Source organism: Carassius carassius, chromosome 1 (assembly GCF_963082965.1).
Source record: "Carassius carassius chromosome 1, fCarCar2.1, whole genome shotgun sequence".
Classification (NCBI taxonomy): Eukaryota; Metazoa; Chordata; class Actinopteri; order Cypriniformes; family Cyprinidae; genus Carassius; species Carassius carassius.
In genome coordinates this window covers 38,059,300-38,082,351 of record NC_081755.1, presented here as the reverse complement: position 1 = coordinate 38,082,351, position 23,052 = coordinate 38,059,300, and the positions used below count along the sequence as shown (strand labels likewise).

The following is a 23,052-nucleotide window of genomic DNA, read 5'->3' as shown; positions in this document are numbered from 1 at the left end:
ATTCGGCGCTAATATGCTGGATATGAGCGTAATGAGCCAGTGCTGTTTCCTATGCTCCCCCTGTGTCAGTTTGACTGTGATAGAGTTCTCTTCTGCTCCTCGTCTCCTTCACTTGGCAGGTACGTGTGGAAAAAGGATGAGGAGTTAGTGAGCCAGACCAGAGGGGGGCGTATCAGCCTGCAGGAGGGCTCCTTGCACATCAGTCAAACCTGGTCCGGGGACATCGGGGACTATACCTGTGACGTCATCTCTCAGGCCGGCAACGACTCCAAGGCGGCCCGTCTGGAGGTCATGTGAGTGACTTAGCTTCCCTTCATCTCGGAGCATTAGGCTGACTAATGCGCTGTGCTGATGGATGTGTGTCACCTTCCAGATGCGTATTGCGCGTCATTTTTCACAAGCCGGCTTTGAAGTGTGAGGACGGAACTGAAGAGCGAAAAATATGCCGGCTCTCAAAAACCTCTAACCCTAAGTATTCAACTTTGTCATGTAGCTCATCCCACGCCGTTTCTGCTGTAGACATGAATAATACCTCAAATCGTGAGGCTTGTCGAGGAGGGGTGTAATATGATTTCCACCTGGTGGACAATAGAACAGACTAAAAAACTACATATTTGGGTGGATAATCCACCCAAAAATGAAAATCTGCCATCTTTTTTTTCCAAGGATTTCTTTCATATTGCTCAATTTTTTTACTTGCCCTGCCAACGTTTTCTCTGGCCCTGCCACAAAAAAAAATATAAAAATAAATAAAAATAGTTGTTGCAGTCATTGTTTTTGACTCCTGTTTTCTTGTATTCTAATAAATAAGCTTATATGACACCAACGTTTAAGATACCAGTTAAATTTTTACAATTCATCATGATTCCTATTTTGATACCACGGCAAAAACTACTAACAAATATAAAGCTCAAACAGTATTAAAGAGAAGTGAAAAGTCTAATGAACAAAGATACTAATTAAACAGTGCTTTAGGTTTGTAGCTGTTTTAAGCTGTTTAAAAGTGCTCAAGTACAGAAAATTAATTATCAGATGTAAAATAGCATTGCATTTTTTTCACTGTATAAATTAAATATAATCATTGTTAAAGCTACAAAAGTTGTTTGTTCAGTCAAGAGCGGTGAGTGATTTTTCTTTTCTTTTTTTTAAAATTAACATTAAGACAGCATTCGGTTTATTAGGCACAGTCACTTTAAAGGGTTAGTTCATCCAAAAAAAGAAAATTATGTCATTAATAACTCATCCTCATGTCGTTCCAAACCCGTAAGACCTCAGTTCATCTTCGGAACACAGTTTAAGATATTTTAGATGTATATTTTCTCTTCCGGGTCTGTTGTGAGCGCGTTCACAGCACTGCAGTGATGCTGCTGATGTATGACGCTGTTGACGTGTTATCTTTGTTATTGGGCGCACCAAGAAAACACGTCAGCAGTGTCGTACGTCAACAGTCACAGCAGTCGCACTCACAACAGACCCGGAAGAGAAGACAATGCTGAATAAAGTCGTAATTTTTGTTATTTTTGGATCAAAATATATTTTCGATGCTTCAAATAATTCTTAACGGACCCTCTGATGTCACATGGACTACTTTGATGATATTTTTCTTACCTTTCTGGACATGGACAGTAGACCGTACACACAGCTTCAATGGAGGGACTGAGAGCACTCGGACTAAATCTAAAACATCTTAAACTGTGTTCCGAAGATGAACGGAGGTTTTACTGGTTTGGAACGACACGAGGGTGAGTTATTAATGACATAATTTAAATTTTTGGCTGAACTAACACTTTAAGACACCATGCATGGATCCAATATACTGATGCACAGCCGATTTCTTTCTCAACTGTTTACATTTACTTAAGACATTACAAACTGTTTTCGAAGATTCTCAACAACAAGATGGTATTTTGACATATGTTATGTATTTGTCCGTTCAAGCGCAAGAGAAGCGGAAAGAAAGTCAGTTAATTGTTCGCGCGTTGCCTGAGACATGGGTGCATGTGCACACTGTGCACACAGAACACACTGAATGGAGCTTTGCGTTTAGTGTGCTGTTATAGAAAAAGCTCCCTTTAACTTTGCACATTATCCTTTTTCTCTTTATCTTTCTTCCTGGTTCTCTATGATCACCCACTGCAGCATCTGCATACACTGTCTGAGTGGATTGCTGCTCTCAGCAGGAGCGTGTTGACTGACCTTTCCTCAGTAACCTTTTTCAGCATAACCTTTCCATCTGAATTCCAACTGCTTATACGCAATTTTCATGTTCATCAACGGCCCGCTAATTGCAACTTTTAAAAGCATTTATTTAATCAAGAGAAGTTTTTCCTCTGTTCTTTGCCTCGAAACCCTGACTTTCAAATCCTAGTTTTTAAAGTAGCTAGTTTGCTAGTATTAAGGAGTGCTTTTTTAACTGTCCTTCTAGAAAAAAAAAATGACTTGACCGTCTCCTAAAAAGCTTTTGACCTTTTGACCAGTCTCTGAGTGGGTAGATTTCTTCATCCCGGCTATTTGAAACTCTATTTCTGATCCGTATCTGCCTGTCGAATCCTTAAACCCGAAATAAAAGCCAAATCTTGGCAGCGTAAACATTTTAACACCTAAAGCCTTTGCTTATGACTCTGTATCACAATATGATGAGGGAATAAAATCCCCTCAGAAGCTCTCCAGAAATAAACCGCTGGAAGATGGCAGTAACCAGCGGGTGTGTGTACTTTATGCAGATTTCAGGAGGCTAATGTTGTGTGGAACTAAGACTCATTATGTGTTTGTGGGTTTTCTGGCTCCTCATTAAGCTGGAGAAGATGCCATGGTAGTATCAGATGGTTGTGTGGAATCGGGCAAGTTATCAGGAGGATTTTCGCCAGTGGCTGAAGTCACCCATGCGTTGTATTTTTCGCCCTTCAGCGATCATAGCCCACGCCATTATAACTAAACACTGATGATCCAACGATCTGGGCAAATCATTAGTCCTGAGGTCTCTTTCGTATTTGTTTTGCCAGTGTAGTCTATTATTGCAATGTTAAAAATGCAAAAAGTGTATCTTATTGTATTTGTCTTGTTTTCGAATAATACCTGTGAAGGATGATAACTTAATGGACAAACATACATGAAAAGCAAGACTTCACCCAAAAAGGCTTGTTTTAGAGAATGTTTTTAATTCTTTATTTTATCTTATTAGAGATATTTTCTAGAGATATTTTATTCATTATAGTGAAATCACTGCTTTTTAACATTTTGAGGACATCGTCTTGTTAACACCATGTGAAAAAGTATATATTTTTTTACACCTGTAGAAACGGCATAATCTTAGGCAGAAGGAACACAGAAATGTGATGAAATCTTAAGCATTGCCGGTTCTCTCCATGGGCTTAATTTGGAGGAGAAAACAAACTTTCCAAGCGCGACTGTTGGTGCTCGGTGCCTGGTCTCAGCAGGAAGCCTATCCTCCCCAGAAATAATTAATAAAGTAATCAATGAGATTTAAAAAAAAGTGAGTGTGAAGAAGAACATCAAGACAAACACAAATGGATGCTTGCCTTCGATTGGCTGTGAGATTCGGGCTGAATTTGGAGTCTTTCTGAACATGGTTAATGCTATAATGCTATCCTAATGTAAGGGTATGTTTAGGGTTGGGGTAGGTCTACACGTTAGTAAAGACTCAAGTCACATTAATATCATCTGTTTTAATGGGAGGTAGCAAAATCAGACAGGGTAGCACAAATTGTCAGAACACCGGTAATAGTAGATCTGAAAATGGGCCAAGGAGACTTATAGGGAGAGACAGTCCCATAGATGATCATCAACAGATCCAAACCACAAGGAACGCCTGGTAGCACTTCTGTATGTTTTCCATCTAGTTTAGTAGCCCCCAAATTACGACACTTTTTTATATAGAGCCTATATGCTAGCTTTGTTTATGTAGCACTTATGTGAGAAGTGTGAAACAGCCCTTATTTGAAGTTTGCTGTCTTCTGTCCTCAGAGAGCTGCCACACTCGCCTCGAAACCTACAGGCCAGCCTGAACGCCAATGACAGCCGCAGCGTGGATCTGTCCTGGATGAGACCCTTTGATGGAAACAGCCCCCTACTGCATTATGTTGTGGAGCTTTCAGAGAACAGTAAGATAAACCAAGGGTTATTTATTGTAAAGAAATATATGAAAACATTTGTTTGTATATGATTGTGAATCATATACAAACATTGGGCCAAAATACAAAGATACAAGACTATAATATATATATATATATATATATATATATATATATATATATATATATATATATATATATATACATATATATATATATATACATATATATATATATATACATATATATATATACATATATATATATATATATATATATACATATACATACATACATATATATATATATATATATATATATATATATATATACACATATACATATATATATATATATATATATATATATATATATAGGTTTCTTTTAAGGTGTTGTTAAAAATAAGCTCTGCTCTGGAAAATATGAAAGGGATTTTTGTTTCCAGAGCCCCACTGATGCACTCTTCAGTGGCTGAAGTAGTATGAGTAGTATGCAAATGTGGTATTCTGAATTCAGCTCCTTGCATTCAATAAAAATCACCTTGACACCACTTGATTAAAAGACATTTGTGTCAAAAGTGTCTCAGAAAGGTACTATAGCTCTGAAATCAAATCATTTTAAGAGTGAATAAGATGTCCAAATACTTCTTGGGATCACTGCAAAACCATTGCTCAGTGGCACAATTTTTAAGTGAATACCACTCCGAACCGGCAGGGCTGAAGAATCTACTGATGTCAGTGCCTCATTCACATCTACCCATGATGCATCTGAATGTTCAGGCAGTCCAGAGCAAGCACGCAGCTGCTACAGTGCATGCTACATACAGTATGAGAGTTGATCTCAGCTAGTGTCAACCAGTGGTGTAAAAGCCTGTGGTATTACAGAACCAAGAAAAAAAACACCCAAGTAGATTGATATTGCAGGGCTGGAAGAGGACAGTGAGGAATGTGTTGGAGTGGAGGTGAAGATTACTGGTGCAGGGTGTAATATGGCCAGGAAGACCCATTAGAAACACCTTTCAAATAAATTGAGAAAAACCTGCTCTCTCTCTGACTAAACTCTTTTGCCCTCAAAAACACTGGTTTCAGGTGCAATCTGTAATTTTCTTCCTCATTAAGAAGATCTGACACATAAAGCAATGAGTAGTACTTACAGTATGTTTTGAATCAGGAGATGTTTATTCATGAAAGCATGGTTTTAATTTCTTTTGATCTAAACGTCATCTCATTGCAAATGCTGTTTGGAGTCTGTTGTATAATTTCTCAAGCTACATGGGCTAGTCATTAAGGGTCATTAATTACTAATGGCCAGTCTGAATGCTGTGAGGAGTCCAGGCTCAAGCATGTTATGCAATTACGAGTAGATGAGTCATTTGTGTAAAAAATATCTTGACAAGTATCATGTGATTGTTCTTGATTATGCAATTTGTGTAATTTTATATATGCCACCATGTGTCTTTAGAAGACAGAATACAAGGTTGGATAACACTTTTATCAATAACATTTCCAGAAATGATTTCACTTAACAGATCTTTAGTTAAAAGGGACTTTATCATGGAAAAGGCCTACTTTTTGTAAGAGTGATTAATTTCACATGCAGACTGATAAGTCTATCACATAAGAGCTCATTTACATATAGAAGTCTTTAGGACAATAGCAGTAAAGGCCCGTTTAATTCTAAGGGTCAGTGAAGAGACCGTTTTTTTTTTGGGGGGGGTGGGGGGTATAAATATTGACTAATTATTATAGGTGAGAAGAAATGAAGTATGATATCTAATAAATATATGAGCAATTTCACACAAGTAGCCATGTGAAATGGCTGTATATCGGTATGTCGGTCATAAGCACAAGGCCACAGGCCTCAATCAAGGAACATTGCTACATTAAAAACTTAATGTATCACTGTATTATGTAGAGTATTATGAGAGAGAGATGGCCTGAGTGTGATTACCTGCATCCATAAAGCATTCATAGACGTCATCTTTATTAACAAACCTCATATTTGCAGTCTAAACAAGTACATTCTCACTTAAAAAAAAAAAAAAAAAAAAAAACTCTTAAAACTACATTCCATTACACAAAAAACAGTATAAATTATAAAATTATAGTGTATTTGGGTGTCCACCATGACACTTGCTATAAGAAATGCTGCAAGTGGAGTGATACTCTGTTATCACTTGAATATCACACTCCTCTCAGCCAATCAGATTATAGTAAAGACATTTATATTGTTTGAAGGATCATGTGACACTAATGAGTAATGATGCTGAAAATTTTGCTTTGCTATCACAGGAACACATTACATTTTAAAACACATTCAAAAGCATTTATTTTTCATTTTTATAATATTTTACAATATTGTTTGTACTGTATTTTTGATCGAGACTTTGGAAACATTTCAGAAAATCCTACCGAACCCTAACATTTGAACAGTAGTGTAAATCAATATAATACCATTATAATAGATACATAAATAAATGATGTCCCTTGTATTTTTTTTTAATAGTTAGAAATGTTCTGCTTCTCTTTGTATACCAGATTCTCCCTGGAGAGTGTATTTGCCTGATGTGGACCCCACGGTGACTGGAGCCATGGTGAAGGGCCTGACTCCGGCCCGCTCGTACCAGTTCAGAGTTTGCGCGGTCAATCAGGTGGGCAAGGGACAGTACAGCACCGAAACCAACAGGTTTGTCAACAGCTGCTTATTCTCATGTTGTCCACCCATCATCGCAAGATTCAGTTTTTTACACTCAAGCTTGGTCAGCAATAGACTTATTATGTCCCATCACACTATGGTCTGCTGCTGCCCATCAGTTTAAGTGTGTGTTCTGTCACTCCTCCACCCACAGTTCTCAGTATGTCCTGCTGCGGCTGAAATCACAACACCGTAGGTTTACTTTGTAAGTGGCAGGCCTCTACTCTCACCTCGCGGTCTAATCAGACCCCCTAGCAGCGTGCTTTTGCCGGCTTGCAGCTGTGGGCGGCAGACGCCTCTTTCCCAGCAGCTCCTCAGAGTTTTATCTGCTCCTGACGTGGCAAAACATGCCATTCCTGTTCCAGGTGAAAAGAAGGTGGTGTCGTCTCTCGCCCGCAACAGCAATGTCTCACTTTAAAATTAATCGCTTTTATTTAGCTGAGTGTTGGGGATGGTTTTTCAGAGATATACAGCTGCTTAAACCTCTTCCTCCTCAATGCTGAATTAGCTGAAAGCTACAGTATACAGGTGGGTGAGAGCAACAAAAAGTTGAAAAGACTTTTCAATTTCAGTGGAACGATCAAGGTAACTATGCATCTGGCATTGCAGCAGAAAAAGACGTTTATTTTACACTTGTGTGAATAATGAAAGCGTTCTAGTAAATGCAAAGAGCTGTTAATGAGCAAGCGATTTAAAGGTAACTGTGCAATCAGCGTGAGTCAGTCGGGTACGTAGAGCGGTAATATCATCTCTCTGCAGACTTCACATCTATTTTCTCCCACCGCTGATATCTGGCTTTTCTCAGCACCTGCCCTTCCAAAATAGTGTTATCGTGTTGTGTGCCTCTCCAGGAAAAGTGAATATTGAAATGGAACTTTTTGACTTTTGAGCCCACTCTATAAATGTAATATTTGTTAGTTTGTCTTTGAAAAATATTCATGTCATTAGGTTAATGTGGAGCCCAGTCTGACGAGAGAACACATTAAACTTTAAAGACCTGCGGTAGGTTCTTAACTCTTGTTTAACCTCAATTAATGCTTAACTGTTTCAGACGTGCTCACATTACACATTTAAGGGCTTTATTTGGTAAATTATATTCAAGTGCAGGAAGCTAAAAGCAATTCATAACCTACCATTTTAATATCATATCAGCATAAGTAGTTTGATCACAACTGCTCATTGTTGTTGCCTTTTTTTTCTATTCTTTTTCTGTTTTGCATCAATGCCAGTTTTACAATCTATATCGTTTTATTTTAAACATTTTAGAATGGTTATTTTTCGAAGGAGAGAAAGTGATTTCATGACTGCATACATTACTCACTATGTAAAAACAAAACAAAAATTCTGCATTCTGTTGCTTCCAATTATACTTTCAAATTTAAATTCACTGCAAACGTGATGTTTCGAAGGGAATGCTCATTGCTCACAGATGTTTCAGTTAAGTACCTGTATTAACTGAGCTTTGGTTGTTTGTGCTTTACAATCCTAGTCATTTGCATGTTGATGTCAGGCAGACCGGAGAAGTTCCATGAAGTCTCTTGCTAAACCATAAAAACTAGTTCAGAAACAGTATGCGTTAAGATAACAGAAAGCAAAATCTCTAAATCATAAGCCTTATATGGAGGACAATTGATTCAGACAGTTCAAAGATCTCTTTTAGAGCATAGATGCTTCCTGAGGGACAGAGTTAAAACAGAAAGTGGTGCTTGAAGGGCCCCATCAATCTTCTCTAGCATGCATGTCTCCTTGCTGTGACAGACATCTGTCCATTTTGGGCTTATTAAGCAGAAGGACTAGAGCTGACAAGCCCAGAGAAACAGAGAAGTGCAGCTCTCTCATAATGAGCCATCACCTTCCCAAACCAAGTCCTATTTATCTGCCTTTTTTGGGGCAGAGCTTGGCAAAATGCAAAGCATCTAATAATCTAAAGAAGCTTTTTCCAGTATAAAGAACATTTTTGTGCAATGAAAGGTTTCCATGCATGTTAAATGTTCTTCACTGAACCATCAATTCGAATGAAGAATTATTATTTTTAGGAGTAAAAGCCTCAATTGAGATAATTAATAGGGTATAGTAAGTTTAGGACCAACTGTTGCTTTATGGTTATGAAAAAAAAAACTATATTTTTCCCAGAAATTGAATTATGACATTGTTGTCCAATTGTAAGATATAGTCAAGTATAGGCCAGAATTACCCTTTTAAAAGGTGAGTGTTGAGGCGCAGACAATTGATTGGTTTTAAAATGAGCAACATTTCATGCAGGTTTAATTTCATGTTAGAAAGTGGTTTATCTAATAGTTCTCAGAAAAAAATAAATAATTCCTCTAATGCTTGAAAACAGGTCATAGGACAACAAAGTTTACTGCATTCGTGACAGCATTAGGCACTTTCCTTGTGTTGTTCATGTTCAGAAGCAGATGTTTAATAGCTGGTGGCACAGTGCAAGTGTGTAAAACAAATGTGTAAATACAGCATGGCTATGGCAAAAAAAAGCTCTGTTTCTGCGAACAGTCTTTCCTTATGGCCATCATTAGGCAGATTTACAGAGCACTGTCTGAGAAAAGCTCCATGATATTGGTTATAGAGGGCATTAATTATGAAATAGACTTCTGGGAAGAAATAACAAAGTGTGGTCAGAGGTTTAAGAAGACTCTGACAATAAATCTGAAAGGACCCAATGATCCTATTAAACTTTAATGCAGATTTAACTGTCCATTAGCATGTAACGCAAAGGGTAGGATGAATCTATGGGCACTATTAAGCATTCAACACTGATTCATTTTTAAACTTCGTTAATTAAGAAAATGCACTTTCTGTAGATGGAATGAACTGAGCATTACTCACAGATTATCATTTATATATGCTAGCAAACTAGCCTTTAGAAGATAACCAATGTCCAGAGAGCCAACAAAATCATTAGCGTTTCCCTCCAAAAGTGTTTACTATTTCATTACGAATCTGTTGTAGTAAGGAAGGACCAACAGGGTCTTTTGTAAACAAGTGTTGTAAAACATTTTCCTGTTTTGAAAATGGCAGCACCAGTCTAAATAAAGGACTGAATAAAGTAACGCATCGTGCCGATATGAATGCACCTGTTTGATGATCGACATCAACAAGACTTTCAATGTCTTTCTTCCTGTCTCTGAGCTTTTTGGAGAGAAATGTGTTGAGGTCCGTTTGCACTTTGATGTGTGCCCAGAGCCTCTGCATTTTTTAAATCTCTCAAAGTCTCAGTCAACAAATGAGAATTGAGACCCTTTAATAACCTAAAGTATAAGCTCCAAAAAAATGAAAAAATTTTCTCTCCTCTTAGGATTGAATAGAAATAGTGCTGTCTAGTATGTTTCCTCATTGAAAAGGGTACAGGTATTTACCACCGAGTTAAAAAGCAATGACATTGGGGACAAATCCTTCAGCAGACATGCACGTTGCTACTGTGGCCTACCTTACAACAAACAATGAAATGCTCTTATCTTTAAAAATGCTTGGTCTATTTGTAATTCGAAAGCTTGAAATTTCAATGATTAGCTTAGCTTGAAAGTGCTGAGCCAACAAACGCAATCTTGTATGGCTGTGAATTCAACCAAGCCAGTTGCCATGTAAGCAGCGACCTCCAAAATCAAAAAATCAATCAAAGAGACTTAACCAAGAAAGCGCATGAGAGCTTTTGATGGAGTAATGTGACACAATGCATCAGGTTGGGAAATGGACTTGTGCCCAGAGGGTTACACTTACGCGGCTCACACTGTTGCGCCCCAGAGCGAGACGAGACGACAAACCTGATTCGCATGAGAGAAAATAGTGCAATGAATCAGTTATGTAAGAACACTTTGAAAACTCCGTTGAGTGTGTACCTGTGCTAGTAATGCTCTAATGCTTTCTCCTCAGATTGACACTGCGAGAGGAACCGCCCAGCGCTCCGCCCAAGAACATCGTCGCCAGCGGCAGAACCAACCAGTCCATTATGGTGCAGTGGCAGCCGCCTCCGGAGCCTCAGCTCAATGGAGTCTTGAGAGGCTATGTCCTCAGGTGAGACATGCACAAACCATTTCACAGTCAGAACTTTACTGATGAAATGTGCCAATATATGACTCCTGGTACTTCGACAATACTGTGGATTCAGTCTAAGATTCTCTAATGAGTCATTTTTTCAGTTTTTATGTTGTTCGTTGGAAACGCTTTACAGTTAAAGGAATAGTTCGCCCAAAAATGTTTATTTTGTCATTTACTCACCCTCATGTTGTTCCAAACCTGTAAAGTTTTTTACTTATGTTGAACACAAAATAAGATATAGTTGTTGGTCCCCATTAACTTCCATAGCAGCGAAAGGAAAACTATGGAAGTCAATGGGGACCAACAACTGTTTGATTACCAGCATTCTTCAAAATATCTTCTTGTATGTTCAGCAAAAGAAAGATGATTGGGTGAACTATAACTTTAATACATTAACTATTAATGAGCAATACATTATTTATTAATCTTCATTTATGTTAGTTAATGAAAAATACAAATGTTCACTGTTGGTTCTTGTTAGCTCAGGTGCATTAAATATTATTTACAGATAAAAAAAAATATTTTAATAATGTATTAGTGCTGTGATGAACATTAACTAAGATTAATAAAATGCTTTAGAATACTTTTTGATTGTTAGTTCATGTTAATTTGTGTAGTTAACATCTAAGTGTTACCATCATTTCTAAATTCCATTTTGTACCACTAATGGCACAAAAATCTGCATTTTAAATACATGTTTATTTATTTGGCAGTCACTTTTGATTAAAAAGTGAAGCTTATTTTGGGGCCAGCAATGTCAGTTTTGATTGCATTTGTCATCCCATCAAGATAATGGAGTTGACCTTAGTGCTGTCACTTTCACTGCTGTTTTAATACAGTCGTAGTCAAGCATATTTATAAGCAAACTGATTCAAAATGATTGTTTGACGTTTATGTGATAGTGAATCTAGTCAAGCCATATTAAAGGTTTTGGCAAAAACAACGCTCCACACTAGTGGTCAGAACAATGCTGTTTTCTTCAAATTAAAAAAAGAAATTGTACATTTAAATAAAAATTATTCAACTATGCATTATTAAGGCCATGACACATCAGGCTGACCACTGCTTAATGTTGGCCTAGTTTTTGCAGTTTATTCCACATATTTTTTTTTTGTCTGATTGATCTTCGGAGCCAATCAGCTAGTAAATGACGAGACTTAAGAGGCTGTTAATAGTATATCTGCAGTCCTTATATAGATTACCGTTACCTGCTGGTTGTTGCTGCTAGTTATTTCCTCTCACACAGGTGCAGAACATACGTGCATATTAGCATTGACTGTTGTCATTGAGCTGTGCTCAAGCACAACTCTTTGGCCCAGACAAAGGCGACGTGAGGTGACACCACGTTCTTGCTAGTTATTTATGTAGATTCTGTTTGTCTGGGCCTTTATATGAACAACCTATTGAAAGATACTGATTTAAAGGGATAGTTCACCCAAAAATTTACATTTGATGTTTATCTGCTTACCCCCAGTTTTATCTGTGTAAAACTCTCAGACATATTTAAAGATTCTATGCCGCAAACTTTAAATATTTGACATACTTTTGAAAATCCAGCGTTTAGTTGATCCTGATAAGCGCTGTTAATCACCGTTGTAAACACGATGACTTTCTTCTTTAGTGAGAGTGTTTGGTACCACGGTATCTTTGCTTCCAGGCGGGACATTAAAGAAAGGGACACACACATCTCGCAGAAATCCTGTAGAATTCAACCAATACCATGACAGCTTTGACACTCCTGCAGTGTTTCCACTTTTGTGTTCCATATGCATCAGACGTTTAGCCAATGGTCCGTGGGCATGACTTCTAAGGCTGAGACTAATGGTCCAGTTGAGAGATAGGTGACGGTAATGCACTTATAATTCTGTGATCTGCCTTAAAGCAAGAAGAAGAATAAGACACCTCACATGCCAGCTGAAGAAAAAAAAGACATGAACGCATTCAGGACAGTTCAGACATTGTGGTGAAAATCAGAGGTAAAAAAAACGATACAAATACTGTTCAGTTTCTTGCACAGGTAAACAATGAGTCCGCACACCAGAAAATGCTCCTTAGAAATTTTAATGGTTGCTCACCACGTGTAACGTTTCGGGCACAAGCCCTTCATCAGACCAATCATTTTGTGTCTTTACATATCAATGTATCATGAAGAGCCGCAGGGTTTAATTTGGTTTTGTTTGTGTATGTTTTATGACTCTAAAAGCCGTGATTCCCATCCACTGACATTATATGACTGACAGACTGCAACGGTTTTAGTTAAAAATCTCAGTTTGTGTTCTAATGAAGAAACAAAGTCACCTACATCTTGAATGCCCTGGGGGTAAACAGATAAACATCAAACTATCACTTTAAGTCTTCAATGTCAAATTGCCCTTCAGAAATCATTCTAATGTGCTGATTTGCTGGTCTAAGCCCATTATTATCAATGTTGAAATAAGTTTAATATTTTTAATATTCTTTGATGAATAGAAAGTCCAAAAGAACAGCATTTTTATTTAAAATATAAATCTTTTGTAACATTTTACAACTTCTGTGTCCTTGCTGAATGAAAGTATTCAGATCAGCATATTAGAATGATTTTGAAGGATCATTCAGGGAGTCCAGTCAAGATCTTATTTTGATTTATTATAGTTACTTTACACCCAACAGAGAAGATCGACCAATGAAATGACACCCATTTCTCTTACGCAGCATGAGCTTGGATGCATTTCATTAGCAGTGTTTGACCACTCTTATCCTCCTCAGTGGATGTGTTGTGAATATGTATGCTGTTTTTAACAGCATTCCCCCATCAGTGGCATATTTAACACCATTTCTTCTCTGGAAGGGAGCTAGTGTGTGCCTAATAATTCTACAGCCTGTGGGATGACTTCTAACAGCACAATGACCTGGAAGAAAATCGTTGTCACTCACTGTTTGGCCATCGATTGCCCTGATGCAGGTACCGGCTCGCTGGGCTCCCTGGAGAGTACCAGCATAAGAACATCACCAGCCCTGAGATCAACTACTGCCTGATCACAGAGCTCATCATCTGGACCCAGTATGAGATTCAGGTGGCCGCGTACACCGGGGCAGGCCTGGGCGTCTTCAGTCAGCCTGTCACTGAGTACACGCTGCAGGGAGGTGAGACTTTGTTTCTCTGTCACACTCTCAGGGTTTTTTTTCCATTGCCTAACAGTAGCCACTTCTCTCGGCCTCTGTGTTTTCATCTATTCCTTTTCATCAGCGGAGGCAGGAAGCGTGCTGGTTTGAACCGGTTGATGCAGTACTTGTTTACATGCGACACTGAGGTCAACACTGAGCCTCCATGTAGACGCCACATTTATTATAGAGCCCTCTTCTAAGACAGCTAACTTCCATGCTGATCCTCTTCAAAACAATTATGTCAATTATGTGCGAGCCACTTTTCTCTTCAGATGAGAAGAATCCATCTCGGGAAATTCAGAGTCTTCTCATTTGGACATTTTGGATGATTATCTGGGGAGCGGCAAACATATCGACTCTGCTTTGAGAGGCTTCATCTGTCTAATTGTTTTAAATAGACAAACTATAAACAGAGTCTGTCAAGCAGTTGAATGGTATTGATGCAGCTCCGCTGAACACACTCACAATTAGCAACCTTGACAACATCACAGACCCTAAGAGAGAGAGAGAGACAATGTTATATTAACTTCTTGCAGTTGTTTAAATGAATGCAAATTAGGGCTGTCAGTTTGAACATAGTAATTTTGAACAATTAATTATTAGCATAAAACATTTATAAATGTATCATATTTATTCATGTCTCCTAATGCGTATGCTACCCCACTATTAAAAAGTTTGGGGTCAGTAAGATTTTGATTATTTATTATTTTTTAAAGAAATTAATACTTTAAATTATTATTTCTAAAGAAATTCATACTTTTATTCAGCAAGGACACATTCAATTGACCAAAAGTGGTTCTTTGGGCTGTTCTTTTAGACTTTCTATTCATCAATAACTATTAAAAATATCCAACTTAATTCAACATTGATTCTAAAAAGAAATTTCTTAAGCAGCAAATCAGAATGATTTCTGAAGGATACTGAAGACTGGAGTAATGATGCTGAAAATTCATCCATCACGGGAATATATTACATTTGAAAATATATTCGAATTAAAATAGTTATTTTAAACTGTAATCATTCAAAATATTGCTGCATTTTTTTATCAATTAAATAGGCTATGTTGAGCATAAAGAGTTTATAGACACTAAAGGTTTGAGTGGTGGTTTATAATAAATTATGTCTGCAACAATAATGTTATTTACTACTAAATTACCTTCATTTGATTAAAAAACTTAATAAATTACTAAAACTGATTGACAGCTTTATAAACAACACTGGGGCTACATATGTTTTAAGATCCAGGGAGGAACTTGAGGTAGGCAATAGTGCCTCTGAACAGCAGAGATGCCACTGCATAATGAATGTGTTTACACCGCTTTAAGAGAGGACTATAATTGGCAGACTTTGGAAAATAGTCTTTTGATTCAAAATAAGTCAAAGCTTGACAGGCAACCTGAAAAGATCATCCACAGAAAACAAAACAAAAAACTCTCTCAGCATGCTTTTATGAATATGCTTTTTGTATGCTTTTTTTTTTTTTTTTTTTACCATGGGGCTTTATGAATATACACAACCAATTCCACAGAAAATCTTTGAAAGTTTGAAATTCTGTTTTTGTGTGCGTCATACAAATACGTGCTTTTCAATTGTTTTATACATCACCAAAGATTTCCATAGAGCAAAAAAAAACAAAACAAAAAATTTATGACAAACAATTAGGACTCTGTGATATTGTTGATGTTTTTGGCTTATATAAGACTTGTCCTTTCATTCGACTGCCTCTTCTCTTGCTTCAGCCTTTTAGAAGGGTGCAGGATATGAATATCTTTTTTCTTTCATTTATTGTGTCCGTGCTACAGTGTGCTACTTTCAGAAAAGGTCAGAAATGTCTCAGGCACATCTTAGTTGCACTGTGAAGATTGTAAACTGGGCCACTTAATTTACCTGATGAATTTTAATACTGTTGTAATTCGAATGTCGGTCATTTTAGTGGCCTTGGATATTGCTGATATACTTGTCATTATAAAAACAAGCACAAAACTCTTTAACCTTGGACTATTTTTGTTATTGTTATAAAATGTGACAATGTGACCATTCCAGTTTTCTAATCTAATCATTCTATCAATAGAATTTATTTTTCATTTTTTTGGACTTCAGGCTCAAAATGATACATTAGCACTTCACTTTTTAACATCTGTCGTAACTTTTCACTATCATCTCATGTACATGAATGCATATTTTCAGTTTTTGTGAAAAAATAATTTGCAACTTGTGTTTTCTGCAATTAATAAATCTTCGCAGATAAAGTCTCCCTCAGTAGGTTTGAAGATGTCAGATTCATTTTAGCAGTTCACACTGTCATCCGAAAATAGATGTGCATGTGTCACATTTGGAGGGAGAATCAGATTTGGGATGCATTCAGTTGCAGTGTGAATGTATCTTGTCAGACGTGCTCAGGTGGTGGCCGAGCCTGTTTGTCTTGTGCATTCAGCAGTGCTCACTTTTTTTGAGTGCTGTTTAACTCTGTGGAAGGTGGAAGCCACGTACATTCAGTCCAACACTGTGGTATCCCACAGCCTGTCAATTTTAAGGCTTTGTTTGTTAAAAGCTTTCCATTACGTCAGAGATGCAGGTAGTCATTAGAAATGAGTCACTTGAACCAAGACATTACCAGCTTTATCTTTTGTTGAAGGCAGAGCAGGACTTACAAATAGCTGGATTTTTATTTTCTCAGCTATCTTTTCAGAAGCTTCATTTGAAGTTCTTCACCAAGACCAAGAGAAAGAGAACAGATTAAGCCATTCTGGTTATTTCATGTGCTGATTAATTCATTTTTAATAATCAAAGCAATTTAATATCATATATTGATGGGGCAAAACATACATTATAGGTCAATACACTAACAGTCAAAAGTTGATTTGAAACTTTTTACAAATTAATCATATTATTTTAAAGGACTCCATAGTAGCTTTCATTGGTCAAGGACCACCCAAGAGGCAGTCATGTAAAACAACCAATCACAGTTTGTTTTTGTTTAGGAGCATGAAAATATAAAGTCAATGTCTCTATAAGAACGGACGGCAAATTATTCATTCAAGAATGTCATGAAACAATGTCTATGTTGTAAACTTTACAATCTTTTGAAAATTCTTAATTTAGCTCATCCTGAGAAGCCATTATTGTAAACACGATGGCTTTCTTCTTCCATTTCTTCTTCACGTTGGCTTTGTTTCACATGTGCCTCCCGAAAATCCTGTAGAATTTAACCAATGAGATGAAACTCCCGTTGAAACTCCCGAAGTATTTCATATTGTGTGTCATATGCATCAAATATTCAACCAATGGTCAATGGGCATGACATCTGAGGCTGAGACTAAACCCTTTGAGTTGTAGTAAGTGTACATGCATATATTTGACTAGTAGTGTAGCTGATCAGAGAAATCACATTAGGACGGGGGTGTCCAGTCCTGCTCCTGGAGGGCCACTTTCCTGAAGAGTTTAGCTCTAACACACCTGCCTAGAGTCTTCTATCGATCCTGAAGACCTTGATTAGCTGGTTCAAATGCATTAGATTAGGGTAGGAGCTAAACTCTGCTGGATGGTGGCCCTCCAGGTTTGGACAATCCTGAATTAGGATGTTATAAGAGGCTAACATACAGTATGTACTTTCCTTTTAGTTCCCACAGCTCCCCCTCAGGGTGTGGAGGTCAAGGCAGTAAACTCAACCACAATTGAATTTACCTGGAATCCACCGCCTCAACAGTTCATCAATGGCATTAATCAAGGTTACAAGGTAAACTCAATTCTCCTCAGCTGGTTCCCATTGAGTCTCTGTTATATACAGAAAATATGATATGATATGTTTTGTGTTGGTCTCTGCCTCAGCTGATGGCGTGGCCTGAACGATCTCCAGAGGATGTTATCATCGTGACCATCACCCCTGATTATCACGGGACACGCCACCTCGGTTACATCAGTGGTCTTAAAAAGTTCACCTGGTACTTGACGTCAGTGCTGTGTTTTACCACACCAGGGAATGGACCCCGCAGTGTCCCCAAACTGGTGCAGACTCATGAGGACAGTAAGTAATAGACTGCTAGTCTCAAGGTTGTGTTTCTGTCTCTCACTGAATCATAGTATTTAATAAAATTGCTGCTCAGAATCTGATTGATTTCTGTCACAAAACAAGCACAATTAAAAATGTTGGGGGGAAATCACAATAACCCTTGTTTATGAAAAGCAGGCAGAACAAATGTGCAAATCATCTGTGAAAACATTTGTACATAAATCGTCTTATTTAGTTCAGAAGAACAGTTAAATATAATTGGATTTAGAAATTATTTACCCTAAATTATTCTTGTTCTTCATGAGTAATTCCAGTTGTACCTTTATGACAGATGCTGGAAATGGTGTGTGTGTGTGTGTGTGTGTGTGTGTGTGTGTGTGTGTGTGTGTGTGTGTGTGTGTGTGTGTGTGTGTGTGTGTGTGTGTGTGTGTGTGTGTGTGTGTGTGTGTGTGTGTGTGTGTGTGTGATTTTAAAAAAACACACCAGCCTCAAAATGGAATTTACCATTTTTTAATGGAGACTTCAAAGATAATTAAGTTAAACAAAATACTAGTTCAGAACAAAATGTTTCTTTTAATTTCTGAAAAAGCCAAACCACAAAAAAAAAAGCTCTTTAGTTGGCAGGAAATATTTTAATATATGTACAGTAGCTTACTGCCAGCTTTTGGCCTTTACATCAGCATCATTACACAGTGTTCTTGCTCTGAAACTCTACTGGGGTAGTTTGGAGGTGATAAAATACCAAATTACAAAATGTCTTATAAAAGTCACATTAATTAAAGGACTTTTCAGACTTCAGTACAAATACTGCTCTGTGGGTCAAGCCGATGTAATTATATCAGTGTCTTTAGGCATGTGACACTACAAGTGAGAAATTAGTTGGGGTACTTTAGGAGGAATGTTAGTGAGAGAAAAAAATGACCACAGAAAATGCAACAATGTTTGTGCATGTGTTATGTTTTGATATCATTGGGATTTTTGTTGTGGTTCATTATAAATGGACTAAATAGTGCTTTATTTCACATGTTTCATAATTAGAGTTTGGATTAGTCTGTAATCAGCCCAATCAGCTACAATAGAAAGAGCTTAGAAACAAAAGGAAGTATGCAACCAGGAAATGTCTTTGTGTTTAGTTCCAGGCCCTGTTGGTCGCTTGAGCTTTACAGAGATTTTGGACACGTCTCTGAGAGTGAGCTGGGAGGAACCCGTGGACAAGAATGGCATCGTTACTGGTGAGTGTTTTTGACCTTTATGCTGCTTTCATTGATATGATACTGTAGAAAAACTGGGAATTATGAGCAGACATGTCACAATAATAAAGGAAAACACTTATTATTTTGCAGCAACAAATTTGAATGAGTTTATTTGCACCAGGATTTGTAAAACTCAGTTTTGGGAATGATGAATTGTTCATTAGATTTGTCTTTGCTGTTAAATGAAATCTAATCTGCCCCCCTCTGTTTAAATGTAGCTGAACGTTGCATTAAACAGAGCAGGTGAGCCTGTAAAGGAGCTCCATTTTCATTTGGCAACTATTGGGTGTTCATATAGCTTTATTAATGGATACACTTCTATTTAACACTTCATTGAGTTTTTGCACAAAGGCAATTATGGTATCGTTGTTTGCGTTCAGTTGGCGGAAACAATTTTCTCTCCCTGTTGCACAGCTGTAAAGGATGCTTTTGTGAGTGTGTGTGTGTGGCTGTCTTTCCGTGTGACTCTGTGTGTGGGCGCAGAAGCATGTGTTTTAGTATTCCAGGAGTGCTATTTATCCATATTGTGCTGGAATCATTACCACAAGGAACGGAAAACTCAAACAGATCAAAATAAAAGAAATGTTAACTGTGATCAAAAGATCTGTAAGCATGAGTTGACATCCCAGCATAAGACAAGAACATGAGCGTCAATCTCACGAAACCTGTTAAGAACACTTCCAGGTCATATTTTATCCCAAAATCAAGGAGATTGTTCTTTTTTTGAAAAATGAGTATTTTGTCACTGTGAAATTATTTGAAAGAGAATTAAGCACATTTTCCCACCAAGTTAATATTACTGTAATAAATAACCAAGTAAATAAATCATTCTCATTACAGTAATCCAAAAACATAGATTTTTATTTGAAATGAAATCTGTTCAAGAATCACTGTAAAAAAATGAGAATCTAGTGAAAATTGATTATTGAGAATTATGAAAATTAGATTTAAAAAAGGATGGCATTGCTGTAAATAAACAGTGATTTCCAAAAATGGCTGCACCATTAATTGTCATATGAATATTGTGAAAACTAAGTCTTAAAAATACATGGGTTTAGTTCATGTATGCAAAATATAATTTCTTTTCCTTTTTATTTCTTTTTTTTGGCTTGAGATATGTCCAGAGCAACAGATTTTCATGAGAGTCACTCAGGACATCTCAATAATGCAGAGAAAGAATTAGATGTGGACTAACGAGGCAGCGCTAGATTGATACTAGACATAGATTAAGCCGAGAACGGCGCTGGATGTAGATTGAGAGTTTGGAGACGAATGAGATCAGACATACATTAGACTAAATAGCTCCTGTCTGTATCAATGTACACAGCATTGTTGCTCTTTGGATGTTGCCTATGCCTGTTCTCCATCGAGCTCTCCCAGTGCAAAGCTTGATTTATGAGCGCCTCAATGGAAAAGGACATTCAGCGATTGGAAACTGTGCTGACTCTGGGAGAAAATACTCCCAATAAACAGCAAATTACATAGGATCTCTGCTGGCTATTAGTCTCAGTTAGATGCGGGTTAGGGGGCAGAGCCCTGGGTCTAGACAACTCACTAAAGCAGTTCCCCATTTCACCCACCTTGTTTGTTAAAGAGAGATTGTTTATTTCAAGTTCAAGACCTCAGAAAAATTCCTCCTGCTCTGGCGAGTTGTCATCCCAGGTTGGACGTGGACGAGACGCCCCAAATTGACCCATTCCCATGGGATTTGAGCTGTAAAGTGTCAAACTCAAATGACTTTTCAAGTTTTAATGAATGTGATGGGGTTTTGCAGGTTACCTGGTGTCCTGGGAAGTTCAGGGGAAGAACCAATCGCGAGTGGCGCGTACTTTGACCAACTTCACATTGGACTACAAGGTCACCGGTCTGACGTCCCTCACTACGTACACGCTAGAAGTGGCAGCTATGACGGAGGCGGGCGTAGGAACTGTAACTTCCTCAACCATTTCATCTGGAGTGCCACCAGGTCTGTCGTAGCTCTCAAACATAGACATTTAAAAATAAAACCTGCATTACAGGAGCTACTCTTCCTTATTTCTGCCTGAATATTGTACACAATTATGCTGGTCTTTTTTGCTCAGAAACTTCGAAGATGGTGCCTCTGTGTTGCCATAAATCAAATGTGGCACTGAAGGAGAAATATTCATTTGCTCCGGCTTTAGGGCAGGCTTTCTCTCGCTGAAAGAAGGCAAAAGCTGAACTGGTTGAACGGCAAGCCAAAATCATAATGCCTGCTGATAAATTGCATATTGTGAGACATTAGGGAAACAGACGTCTACACATCTCAGTGGGGATTTCGGGCAGATGCGAGACTATCGTCTGTTATTTGATTTAATTCCAGTGTAATTTCATCAAAGGTTTCTCGAAACCAAATGAGACTTTTTATCTCTGCACTTCAAAAGATTCTCAAATCTCGTTTTTTTTTTAACTCAGTCCCTCGTGCAACATGGTTCTACACAGTGTTATTAAAAATATTCCGGTCATGATTTCAAAATGCGGAGTGTTATTGACTTTAGAAGGCATGCGTGTGGATGTTTTGTGGTTATTGATTGTTGTGATGTGCGGATGTTGTTCAGAAGTGACTTTTAACTTTCGCTTCGTTTCGGTTTCACGCAGAACTTCCCGGGTCTCCATCAAATTTGATTATTTCCAAGATCAGTTCACGATCTGCTACGCTGAAGTTCCGCGCAGGGGATGATGGGAAGACGACCATCTCCAAGTGGATCGTTGAGGGGCAGGTGAGTCATATTTCAGTTCTTCTTTATCCGATCATTATCCACCTACCATCACGCTGGCCTGAAGCTGTACATCCTCACAGTGCTCCCTGATGAGTCTTCACTAGCAAATAAAAACATTTTACATGATAATGAAACGTCCCTGCAGTGTTGAGCGAAGTACTTATGATGATTTGTGTAGGCTTTGTCTCCTAATCCTGTGAATGTGCGTTCCAGTTATTTTGACAGCTTGATGGATAAATCAGTCGAGTTCTGGAGGATTTAAGGTGGGACAGTGAAGCAAAAAAATTATATCAGTGCAATTTTTATTGAAATATATATATTTTTTTAAATGGCTGTTGCACTGTATCTCACCAAAAATGAGTTCTTCTTCTTACCTTGTTGACTTTGTCGATCAACAAGATTTTCGGCTGTTGTTATGTGTCTCGAATGAATAAAATAGTTCTTGAGGTGGACAGTGGAGCAAAAACAATTTCTGCAATATATTTATTTGTACAAAAGTTTAGACCGTTGTGTCTTGTCTCACTAAATAAATAAATTAATAAGTTAATAAACAAACTAACTAATCAAGCTCTTGAGGATTTAAGGTGGGATTGTGGAGCAAGAAAATCTTTGCTGGTCAAAGTATTTAGACATTTTTATGATGTTATTTTATCGTGTTATTTTGTGTCTCACAATAAAGAATGAATGAATGAATAAATGACAATGTTAGCTCATAATCTCAGTTTGATTCAGGCAGTCTGCTAATCAGTTTAGTATACTTAAGGTTACAGCATGCTTATTTGGTAGTGTATAAGCACTCAAACCTACATCCAGCTTTAGAAACTGCCAGCATGCAGACTTATCACACAGTTTCGATTCACCTCCACTCAGCACTTCCAATTCAACCTGAATAACAGCAAGTTCCAGTTGTGATTGCCCTCCACGGCTCAGCAATGTATTGAGAGGCCATCCTCGCCCTTTCCACATCGCCTGTGACTCTTGCAAAAGTGATGACAGATTGAATCACATGGCTGACTCCTAATTTGTAATCGACGTCAACTCTCTGAACTTGACGGCGCCGGGCCGGAGCT

General features: G+C 37.7%; 1 protein-coding gene across 6 annotated transcripts in view; it reads left to right on the top strand.

The window, feature by feature from the left end:
* The window catches only part of sdk1a (sidekick cell adhesion molecule 1a), a 325,596-nt gene that overhangs the window by 249,227 nt on the left and 53,317 nt on the right, over positions 1-23,052 (top strand). For all 6 annotated transcript variants that reach the window (XM_059558804.1, XM_059558837.1, XM_059558821.1 and 3 more), the window contains 10 exons: positions 120-293; positions 3,985-4,121; positions 6,629-6,776; positions 10,674-10,814; positions 13,780-13,961; positions 17,603-17,718; positions 17,811-18,006; positions 19,125-19,223; positions 21,019-21,210; positions 21,861-21,982. In XM_059558804.1, coding sequence (XP_059414787.1) covers positions 120-293; positions 3,985-4,121; positions 6,629-6,776; positions 10,674-10,814; positions 13,780-13,961; positions 17,603-17,718; positions 17,811-18,006; positions 19,125-19,223; positions 21,019-21,210; positions 21,861-21,982 — 1,507 coding nt within the window. The remainder of the gene's footprint in view (positions 1-119; positions 294-3,984; positions 4,122-6,628; positions 6,777-10,673; positions 10,815-13,779; positions 13,962-17,602; positions 17,719-17,810; positions 18,007-19,124; positions 19,224-21,018; positions 21,211-21,860; positions 21,983-23,052) is intronic.